The sequence below is a fragment of the Acanthochromis polyacanthus genome, chromosome 6, assembly GCF_021347895.1.
Source record: "Acanthochromis polyacanthus isolate Apoly-LR-REF ecotype Palm Island chromosome 6, KAUST_Apoly_ChrSc, whole genome shotgun sequence".
Classification (NCBI taxonomy): Eukaryota; Metazoa; Chordata; class Actinopteri; family Pomacentridae; genus Acanthochromis; species Acanthochromis polyacanthus.
In genome coordinates, this window is record NC_067118.1 from 30652463 (window position 1) to 30664539 (window position 12077).

The following is a 12077-nucleotide window of genomic DNA, read 5'->3' on the forward strand; positions in this document are numbered from 1 at the left end:
TTTTGACTTGTGATCCCTTAAAGGCATTAGAGGAGATTTAATTTCCTACGACTTTGAACGTAGCATGCGCATGCACACATACAACCTCTCCCTCACCCCCCTCTAACCTCCCCCCTCTTAACATTTACGAAGAAACGCCCCCCTCCAGAAACTTGCGTAGGACTCGTGAAGTTGTCTTTTACGGCTGGGTCCCCCTGGATCTTTATCTGCCATTATGTAAAAAAAGATGAGCAAAACAAGTCGCCAGCTAACTACGACGCTATACCAAAAAAACACATACAGAAAACACGCAAGTCCAAGGTGTACGTAATCTACGTAACTGGGCCTGAGCCGGAAGATTTTTGATTGACAGGAAAGGGAGCAAACCAAACTCCTCGGACCGAGCGCGTTGATTGGCTGATGTTTTTCAGGTCCTGCCATGTCCACAGTTATTTATTTATTTATTTTTATTCTTTTAGAGACCATACATACAAGTCCACTAAAGGTCAGTATATTCATTTTATGTGAATCAGACAAATTAAACAACAAAAAAAAAACATCCTCCATAATGCCTTTAAGTGATGATAAAATGTAGTAAACATCTATTTAAGGTGTATTTTATGCTTAATTTGGTCAATTTATTTAAATTCTACTGTAGAAAAATCCTACCTACGTACACACTGAATCAGGCGTTAAGAGTTAAACAATTTAATAGAAGTGATAAATCCGTTACTGCTCATTTTTGTGCATGTTTTGTACAGTTATTTTTATTTTAAATGTATCATCTAATGAGGTCATGTTTTAACTGTAGTTTATCTGTCAGCAAGATTCCATATTGTCCCTTTTCAGCAAATTGTTTGAAGTCCTTCAGCTTAAACTTCTTCAAACAAAAAAAGGTTATTTTAAACCATGACTGTGTAACTCTAAGTTTACTTTTTTTGTCATTTAGACAATTAAATATTTCATAAATTCATTAATTGATAAATTATATAGTGTTAAAATAAGAATTGGATGCAGCTCTGTCTTACACAAAGCATTGTTTTCCAGATGTTTTGCTCTGAAGACCAATGAGTTGCTGCTGTTCCCGCCCCGTTCAGGAACAACATGCTGTTTGTGTTTTTGTTAAGCGTGTGTGGTCTTACTGGCTTGTAAAGCTGGGAGACTAACTAAATGTGGGGGCGGCTGAGAAATGGCAGAAGTAAACATCCTCATATCTTACCAACTTTTATTTTATTCCTCCAAGTTTAAAACAACCACAAAACACAATAAAAATGGATTTTTCAACCACACAGGACCTTTAAAATTGTCAGCCAAATTGGTATTGACTTTGGTGGAGGTCTGAGCTCTCTGCATGCCCTTCTGGTTTTATCTGTAATAATTAATCTACTGGTATTTTCACTTCAGTAAAGGATCTGAGTATATTGTTCTTCCACTGGTGAAGATTTCAGAGATGTGTGAGGAGTGCGGGAGCTTTACACCAGTATTGACATTAGCTTATCAAGAAGTCTAAACTCCTGCGGTGGTGGAATCAGCTGAGGCCTGAGGGGTCAAGTAATGTCTCTGTGTGCACTTCATAGTAAGAGGCAGAGAGACAGCTCTTTGTTCGGCCTGCCATGAAAAGCTCGTCTGTCTTCTGCCTCTGATGTTCTCAGGCTTGAGGCCAAGTCAGTGACAGAAGGAGCCTTTGCACAGCACTGTGCCCTCTGCCAGCGAGCTACAGAGAGGCTGTGCTGCGTCGCTACATGGGAAAACAGCAGGGAAGCTAACCCTCTCACCTGTTATCTCCTGACCACGATGCAGAGGTCGCTATCTGAAAGGTGGGGGTCGGTATTCTCAGCTGCTGACACTAATTGGGTTGGATAGGAAAATGTTTTTGTGGAACAAAACTTTCATGGGCGTGTTTCTAATCAGAAGAAGCTACTGAAACCTGAGCATAACAAAGCTGAAATAACTGAAGAGGATGTGATTAGAAAGAACAACAAACTGTAAATAATGAGGTTAATTTCTGGGATTTAGTCGCTGTCAACTTTCCTCTTACTTGCTAAAACGATCATCCATTATTTCCTTGTTTTGCTTTCACATGTGGCCTAAGGATAGACCTCCTGATCAGTCATTCAATCCCATCATGTTGTTTCATGCAGAAGAAGTGATGCACTGCCATCTTGTGGTTTGTAACTCCAAGTGCCGTGAAGAATGTCTGTTCTCCCCCACTTGTCTCGCTCGTTCTCAGTCTCTCTCTCTGTCTCTCTGATGTGTTTGAAGTGGGACTGAAGTCTCATGAGAGCAGACAGGATCCCTGCAGAGCAGATGAGTTTAGGCTTTCTTCCATTTGGCACTGACGGTTCCATCAGTACTGTTGTTGCTACACGTTGTGCAGGCACATACGAGGCACACTGCTCTGAATGCACACTTTCTCTTGTTGGAGCTTGATAAGATAGAAGGCACAGAGCCACTTTGAAAGGAGGAAAGCCAGATTGCTCTTTGATGGGAATAAAGTGCTGCATCAGTTTTGAGAAGTTCAGGCGTGCGGACCTTACTGCTGCTCTGTGACCTGCAGCACTCTGTTATCTGTCTTTATATCCACTCAAGCAACTCAGCAGACACTGACAGCCAATTCAGCTAGAAACAAGTTATGTGGGGAAATTATGTTATTTTTCAATTCCAGATGAGCAACTCTTGTTTTCTTTTTCTTGTCTTTTTTTTGTCTTTTCTGTTTAAACAAAGATAAATTTATAGAGCACCAGCTGAAGTAGGAAAACAATGTTTAGTGTAAGACAGAGTTGCATCTCATGCTTATTTTCATCACTCAATAATCTATCAGTTCATTATTTTACAAACAGATTAAGAAAAAAAAATGAATAATTTACAATCACAGATGACTAATACTAGCAAATATTTGCCTTCAGGAAGCTGTAGCTGAATCATTTTTGACCTTTTTTTGTGTAAAGAACAAATGCAAAAAGCGTCAATCAGTTAGCCCAGTTGTTGCTGGTTACTTTCTTTGCTTACTACCCCTTGCCTAATATGTTAATTATTTCAGTGCTACTGTAAGAACATGACACTCTCAGCTGAATCCTCTGATATTTTCCTCTGCTGTTAAGCTCCATTTAAACAGTCCTGTGACTGTTAGCTCCCTCCTGTTTCTCTACACATGGTTTCTGTACGTTTTTGAATGTCAGCTCACTGTGAAAAGTCTCCGATTTCTGTCTTTCTCGAGAGGACAGACCTAAGATGGTTAGGCTGAAAATCATCAGTTAGCATGACTGTATTCATGTGTGTCCCTGTTTAAATATGTGTGTTAGTCTATCTATGCTTTGTGTGCGGTTTTATGTGCATGCATTTATGAAATTTTTCATGCAATCCTGCACAGAGTCCTACCAACACTCGATGCCCGATGGATTAAAAGTGGCCATATGGTGACGGGAGAGAGCTGTGAGTTTGGCATACGGAGGCCAGTGAATGCGGTATTTGGCCACGTAGCAACGTACCGTATCTTGATGCCAGCAAATATCTTTGCATCTTCAATAGTAATTTCTGCACTTGCAATTGTTTGTGCCTGTTAACGTGTTAAAAGCTGCTATTCTGTTCTGAAGAGCAACCATAAAATTAAGGTTATTTATCAGTTTGAGGGAACATCTTGCTCACCACTGTGTCCCTCCCTCTGTGTGTGCCCAGACTGTTAACGCTCTGATGTAGGTTAGCTAATATGTACACTAAAGGTTGGATTGAATAGAGCTCAACAGTTCCCTGTCAGAACCACTCCCCTCCTCGCAACGTTTGGTCATGTCGTGCATGCTCATAAACACACTGAATATTTCTAGAGAAAGCACACAAATTGGCCAACAGTCAGCCTGGAAGTTACATACCAAACCATGAACTGTCTTGTTGCTCTGTAGGTGACGTTATGAGACCCGTGTTGCAAGGCATGGCAGGAGTTTAAAAGGCTTAAAGTGCAAAGGTCTGTCAGTTGAAGGCTGCAATATTCAGAACATCCAAATATTACCAAAGGTAAATCGGCCTGTCACTTGCGCTAACCTCATAGCCTTTTCTCAAAAGGCTCAAAACCTAAAAGCTTGTCCTTGGTTTTTAAAAATGAGTTTACATTTCCTGTGAGCATGAATGGGTCTGACTCCTAACATTCAGCTCTGATTGCAATCATTCTGCAAATATTGTGACATTTTGTCATTGCCTGAGGAAAGATCATGAGGTGGCCAAAATGGGAAGGGTTTATCTTTGAATTACACCAAAAACATTAACATTCGCCTGAGGAGGTTGAACATTTTAACTTTCATGGCAGTCTGTCTGCTAACTGAAGAAATCACTCTAATGAACTGTCTTGTAAAATTCCAGCAAAATTACAGTTTAAAGTGTTTTTTTTTTTACTGTACTCTACATTAAAATATGAGGTTTAGCACTGTAACTACACATTTCAGTAATATACTGTATTTAGTGTTACTACTATAATCAGCATTGACAGTAACTGTAGTTGCCTGTGAACTTGCACCACAAATAACAATGCGTCTTAAATCTTTATGATCCTGAATGTAGTTACATGGACGATGATTGAACATCAGCTGCTGCATGTGGCTCACTCCATTACTCTAATGAAAATAATGCATTTTTTATCAGTCATTCATCAGATTGTACAGGATATAACTGTGTTTTGGACAGAAATTAGCTGTATTTTTACAGTGATATATTGCAGTGCTCTTTGGACATGGCGAATTGATTTGACGACACAGAGGACGCTGTGTGTCAGACCTTGAAGAATCAGGACTTATGCTTGACACTTGGAGGCCGGTGCAATTACACAACCGTTGTAACTGCGGTTACTTCCATGACGCACGTATACAATAAGCCACTACACAAGTTCATTAAGAAAAAGACAGAGGTCTTACATTATTGTTCACCTTGAAATTAGCTCTCAGTGTATCGACAGCGCTGCGTGCCATCGAGTCTGCTTGGGATGAAACACATCCTCCTCTGGAGACACTGAGCCATCAGCCTGGGGTTTCTGTTTCTACCCCACTGTGTTCATGCATGTGTGTGTGCTCCTGTGTGTGCGTTTGCCTTTTATAACGTCCCGATGAGAGCTTTTCTTCATGCACACTCTCACTTTGGATGCTGTTACCTGGCGGAGGTGTCAACAGCTGTACCATCCATTTCCTAATAGAGACATTACGGCTGAAAGTGCGGCACAGTGTACACCATCTGCAATTTGTGATCATTTTGACCCATTTTGCAGCCAACATCTCCATTTTCCTTGAGATATTAGATGGAATATTCAGTAACGCTGCCTTATTTCTGCTTAATATTTCACGCTTCATTTCTGGTTTTGGCTTCACTTGTACATGATGCAACGTCAGTGCAAGCCGTGTTCTTTCTGTTCCGCTTAACTTAGTGGCATCACAAAGTAAAGAACTGTGCCACGCTTTGTAACTCATTTACCAAATTGCCTATTTTCCAGGGGATTGTTTGTGAAATATTCTCAAGCCTGCATTATCTTGTCTCTGTCTCTAATTAACTGGAGCAGTGCAGCATCTTTACCTGCTCGCACCGTTCCTCATTCGACTGAAAAGCCGTGTGTGTGTGTGTGTGTGTGTGTGTGTGTGTGTGTGTGTGTGTGTGTGTGTGTGTGTGTGTGTGTGTGTGTGTGTGTGTGTGTGTGTGTGTGTGTGTGTGTGTGTGTGTGTGTGTGTGTGTGTGTGTGTGTGTTGAAAGACACTAGAGAGGAATGGGAAAAGAGAGAGAGATGAGAGAGGGAGTGAAAACAAACTAGGAGGGAGGGGAGAGGGAGCAGGCATGATAATGAGCTCTACCTCTGACACATCCTCCTGTTTCTATGGAGACCAAGGAGCCAATCGTGCGGCCCTGCTGAGGACTGTACTACTGAGAGGGTGGAGAGAGGTGTCCGCAGATGCTTCTCTGTATTTATGAGAGGCGGTTAAATCTCCCAGCAGGTCGTGTCCGCTTGCATTGATTTAGGTGGGGCTCTCACCTCGTGCCACTGATACCGGTAAAGAATGACCAAGAATAGAGGCTTTCCACCATCCTTTAGCTCCTGGGCTTTGCAACACCCCACACCTTGCACCTCTTCCTCCTCCTCCTGCATCACCAGCCTCCCCCTCCACCCCACCCCTCAAGCTGCCAGCCTCTTGGATGCTCCTTGTTACATCACACACACCGCTCTCTGGCAGCCCATGTTTGTGACTGGGAGGGAGAGGGAGAGTGAAAGCGAGTGAGCCCGTGTGCGCACGCTGTCCCACCGTCGAGCCCCCGTTGACCAGCATACAGGATGGACAAGCCGAGCGTGTGGCGCGCCGTGGTGAGCAGCACGGACCCCCGGCGGACTCGAGACCCCGGGTCCCACTCCAGCAGACCGGGCTCTGCCATGGGTTACCGACTCTACGACATGTGAGTAGCATGATCGGCGCGAGCGCTGTCGTGCAGGCGGGGCGGCACTGGTGTAGCTCCCATTCACACAGACGGCAGTCGAGTGGGTGGCGGCGGAAAGCACGGTGTCTGCCTCTGTAGTGTCCATGCTGAGTCACCTATGGCATCCAGACCTCGCTCTCTCCTCTCATGTTCCCTTCCTGTGTTCCTCGTAAACAACAGCTCTCTCCTGGGGAGGGGCGGCGAGGTGGAACATACGTTTGTGTGAATGACATTCTAAGATTCCACCAGGATTGAGTGAATGCCATGTGTCTCCATGCAATGTGATGAAACCCAAGTGTTGTTTTTGTGTTTGCGAGCTCGCCGTTCTGGCTGAAATTACAACAGAGTCATGTGAATGGTGGTGTCGGAGCCTGGGGTGGCTGGGAAAAATGACTCATTTCTGGATGATGCTGTGACAGCTCGTACTGGGCACATGAGTTCCCCTCAGCTTCTGCTGTATATTTGTGGGTGTGAGTGTGTTCTTGTGCGTGATTGGTACAATGTGTATGTGGTATGACTGCCTGTGTGTGTAAAAATGCGGCTGGGTCTGAGCTGTTATTTTTGGGATGGCGATGAATTCTGCAGCTCGTGTGGAAAGCTTACATTTCTACTTAAGTAAATCAGTGTCAATACTGCTGGGATGAAAGGTTGACAAAATTCAATTTTGTGGCTTTTTTTTGGAGTTTCTATTATTGGTGTGGTGCTGCATAAGAAATTTCTGCACACAATCTGCCCTTGCTTAGTACGCCTTCAGCTGAATAAGCATTTTGCTGCTTTATTTCTCTGCAGAGGCACATTCAAGTTAGTTTTCCTTGTTATCGCATCATGTGTAGGCTGCATCGCTGTGGATTCCTTCATAACCCTGTCATTGTAAGCGTGTAAGGAAACGCTTGCATTTTTCACACATGTACTTAACAGCTGGTGCATAACGTTGGGCTGAATTACCCTGTCATGTCATGATCTAATACCGCTCATGGGGATCAGTCATCTTAATGAATAGGAGACCTTCATGGGTCTCTGCTGTGTCTTTCACAGACAATCTGCCACTTAAATCTCTGCCTTGTTTCCATTCCTTGTGTCCAGCAGTTTCCTCGCTGTGTACCAGTAATTATACTTTTTATTACATGCTTGATTTAGAAACACTTTTCTGGTTTTTGCTGTTGCATAGGAAGCAACTTCTCCGCCTTTTTGTGGTTTGAGATAGTGGCTGGCTTCTTTCCTCCCTTTTCCCTCACAGCTTATATCCAAGGGAAGCTTTAACCACAAAAAGTCATGTGACCCAGCCAAGAGGGGCTGACCTCAGGAAGGTGAAAGTGTGGCCGCTATTGTTAGGTGACAGATGAGACATGCTGCAGATTGTCACCGATATGGTGGCTTTTCTGTCTGTCAAACAGGCTGAAGGTCTCGGTGTCGGATCAGTCCTCCTTTTTTAATGAGGAGCTGTAGTGGGATGAGCCTGTTCTCTTGTAAATGTCATTTCATCATCACTGACAGCTGCTTGTCCCTCTAGAATTCTAATGCAGTGCCCACAACACTGGAAGGCAGAGGAGGAGGAGGATATCCTACACTTCACTACTCCCACCTGAAGGGATGGAGAGGTTGTCCAGGGCTGAGTAAAGGAGTGATATGCAAGTTGTATTCTTTTTGTGGAACAATTGTATGTGTGATTTGTCGCCCATAGAATATAACCTCTGCTTATTATGAAGGTCAGTTCAGGTTTTTTACAGTAAATAATCAAACGGGGTCTGTTTATTTGCCCCCATGTGTTCAGATATTTGACAGAGTTTTGGTTATTGGTTGGTTTTGAACTGGTGCTGAGCAACTAGGCCACACAGAGATATTCTATTTTCACATTGCACAAGTGAAAATACTGGCATCTGGTGCAAAATCAAGATTTTAACAACTCTATACTACATAGCTATTGGACTGTATAAAGAACTACTCTGTAATTGTGTTGCCAAATCCTCAGCTCCTTCTGTGGTTTTTGTTTGAGGGGTTATGACAAAGATTTGTGGACCAGCACTGCTGCACTGTCACATTGTTCAGCAGTTGTTTACTCAGCTTGTGTGCAGAAAAAAGGAATAATTGCTTTCTAATAATAGACTAATTTCTGTCATTCTAAGTCATGAAAAATGTACGTGTTGAAGCCGACATGTGCACGAAACCGATTGAGCTGTTAATCCTATTGTCCGTGACATTATCGTTCAGGAGGATTTCTGGGATCTGTAATTGCTTTCCTATATTCAGCAGCACACTGAACACACAACATTTCATGGACAAGGTGTTTAATAAACATCAGTGGACTTTACCCTTCATCGAGATAATGTCATGCATTCTTAGAGGGCATTCATGCCATAAGGCCATTTCAGCGGGAATGCTCGTTTCACATTATTGGCTGAGGCATTCTTAATACAATGCCTCTGTTTAAGTGACGCCACCTTGATGTAAAAGTGAGTGCGTCACCAGAGCTGTAAGGCACTGACAGCACATTCCTGTACTTTGAGCTTGAGCTTTTGACAGCAGAGAGTGCCAGGTCTGCAGACTGAGAGACTGAGCAAAGACAACTGCCAGCACCGCTCTGGATATGCCTCCGCTGTGGACAGCAACTGTAGGACGCATGGCGTTATTGCATAAGACAACAACTGCATACAATGCATGGCGTTGCCAGCACATGGGCATGCTGTCAGTTCACATGGCATCAGTGGGTGATGGGGGGCAGAACGCTGCAGAGCAGGAACTGAGTCACTTGTTAGAACAGATGCATGGTCTTAGTATGAACAGGCCTGTCAGCACAATAGCCCTTTGATCTTTCACTTTTCTGACTACAGTGACCATTAACTGCCTTAAATGACTACAGTCTTGCTGTAAAATTAGCGTAATTATGGTCACAATTCTTAATTCAGCATTTATGTCCCAAACGCTACGATATATTTATTGACCACCTGCCTAGTCCATGCTTAATGTCTGCCAAATAACAAGACATTCACACCTTATAATTTCCTCTCCTGCCCCAATGTTGATATTTTGACAAAACAGATTGAGCTAGAACAGCAACACAATTCAGATTAATCATTCATGAATGGATATATAATAGAATGGATTACATTAGAGCCAGAAATCACTTCACCGAGGTGTTATGGTGCAGGTGTAAAAAAAGCTCCAACGCTAAATCAATAAAGCAACCTACTGCACTCTTTTCCCACATGTATTACAGTAGCATTTTTGAATGATCCAAAATAGCACAAACTTGGCTCAGGGTGGGTTCACTCATCTCGAAGCCTGCCATTTGCACACTACAACGTCAGCAGCTGGACATCTGTCGGCATCCACTGAGTTTCCAGTTTCTGAGCTTGCAGCTGGAGCTGTGTCAGCCATGTGTAAGGACGATCAAACCAATTGGACCTGCCGGGCTCTCAGGGGCGCATCTCAGTGAGTTAAAGTTTCCTCAGGGGAGTAGCTAGTGCTGATGCATTCGTGGTTTGAAACAGCCCATAATAAGCCCCTGTCTTTGCCAAAAGCAGCGTCACAAGCGACAGCACAGAGCAGAGTTGGGTGCTTCAGAAAAGGGATGCATCTCCAGAACATTTTGTTCCTCTGGCAAAAATAAAAACAGTTATGAGGATATGTTTATCAGCAGCGGTGTTACGCAATAGGAGCCATACCAGGATATCACTGAGCATACTATGGGGCACTTTGATTCTGACGTTCATGGTTTTCTGTTCTGTTTCATATTTGAAAACAAAGGTCACATTTGAAGCCATCTTTAGAGTGCGTACCTAATGTCTCGTGCTGATACAGTATATTCCCACTATACTGTACATGTGTTTCACTTTCATGACTCTGGGATTTCTGTAGTTGGTGTATTTGCTTACCTCATGCAAGACATGCTAATCCTATCAGGGATTTTAAACGGTGAATCATAGAAATGTGTTCACAGTGGCCCAGTTATAAGCCCACACACATCATTCAATAGAGTATATATTTATATAGCTGATGAGGAAGATACAATCATTCACTCAGTGGAACTAAGCAGTGTGCATTTAACAAATGCAGCCCGTTGTGTTGCACATGTGCACAGTGCTGGTGGTCCTACATCCAAGCAGATCCTCCTTTGGCAGAGAGGACCGTCTCCTACTGTCAGTTCTGTACCCAGCCTCAGGTTATAAAAGGCCATCAACATAGCTGACAGAGACTGAAAGCTGAGGGATCCTCCTCCACCAGCCGCAAAGGATTTTTCAAAATTTTTTGTTCTTTGTCTATGCCTCTTCTTTCTGCTTCAATACAAAGCCAGAACTGGAGGAGTCAATCTGTTGTCATTATGCATCTCTCACATCCTCGGTTTCTCTGTCTTTCTTCGTGGTTTTGTCTCCCCACCCTCCTTCTCCTCCTCAGTTCTGTTCTGTCCTTTTTTTCCCTCCAACTACGTTCTGCATGGCTGCGTTCATTCTGCCTGCTAAACCACTGTACTGTACCATCTGTGTGACACAAGAGCTTGCGCTCATGCAAACTGTGCTATAACTTTAATGTAAGATTAGCTCCCCTGAGCTCCTTTGTAAAATGATATTTTTTGCCCTGTAGTATAAACTGACATACTAGTGATACAATGCAGTTCGCTCTTTGCTGGTAATGATATCTCCCTGCTAAGTGCAGGAATTCTGCTTTCATTGCTGAGAGACAAGGAAGCAAGAGACACTTCAGTAAGGCACATATGCAAAGAGTTAATATTTGTACGTTGTGATCATGAATTATCTTGATACTTATGAAGGAATTTCTATTCAGCAGTCATGAGACATGTTCAATTATTCAAAAAGGCATGTTGTTTTTGTGCGGAGATGTGAAGCTAGCCACTAGAGATCTGAGGTCTGCCATTTATTGAATGCCTTCCTGATGTGATTTGAATAAAGAATAAATAATTTCCATTATGTTCTGTGTGTTGATGCACTCTGAGTGAATCACTGACCTTGTCAGTCTCCTCGTTCCTCCAATCACATCAGCTCTGTGGCTCCAAAGCTTTCGCTGCACAGAAGCTACCCCTAATCTGCCACCAGGGGGTGAACTTTTCTAACACATTCTACAGACTGTCCTTCACACAGACCATAATATGAGCTTATGCTCTACTGTGAAATCTAAGTTATAATAATGTCTTTAACATGGACTTTTTCAGCATGTCGTTTACCTTGTGCTGGCCTTCTTCTGGTGGTTATTGCATGTTATGCCAAAATCCATCTATTTCCATTCTGAACGGACCAGCAGGATGGCTGAATGAGGTACGGTCAAGGTTTGTGTTGAGGATATTGTCGAGGCGGCTTCCTCCTGTACAGGACAACCACCCGGCAAACAGTCTGACTTTAAAGCACATCCATAGAGCTCATCTTTCTCCATTTATGCATATTCTCACACATTCTTACTGCAGGTTCTCACCAGGAAATGTCCTCCAGCGGGCCATTTTCTATTGAAGTGCTTATTGATGATCCTCCTCCAGTTCAGAGCAGGCCTTGGTGAAGTCATTAGAACAGCTTATCGGTGATTGACTGTCAGCTGCGGGGAGAGGTGGGGTCCACTGACTTTAAGGCTACATATCAGACTGTATCACTGTACTACAGTATAGTGCAACAACACAGTGGAGACAATAAGAATATGTCACGTGGCTTTAAAATGAAGTC

General features: G+C 43.2%; 1 protein-coding gene across 3 annotated transcripts in view; it reads left to right on the forward strand.

Moving 5' to 3' along the window:
• LOC110957379 (IQ motif and SEC7 domain-containing protein 1-like) overlaps window positions 1–12077 on the forward strand; it is a 97854-nt gene that overhangs the window by 38040 nt on the left and 47737 nt on the right. Inside the window, exon 1 of one of the 3 annotated variants that reach the window (XM_022203356.2) lies at window positions 5927–6393. The exons of the other annotated variants lie outside the window; for them this stretch is intronic. Within the exon in view, the coding sequence (XP_022059048.1) occupies window positions 6275–6393 (119 nt within the window). The 5' untranslated portion in view covers window positions 5927–6274. Of the gene's footprint in view, window positions 1–5926; window positions 6394–12077 lie in introns of those variants that run through there. 3 annotated transcript variants of the gene reach the window in all.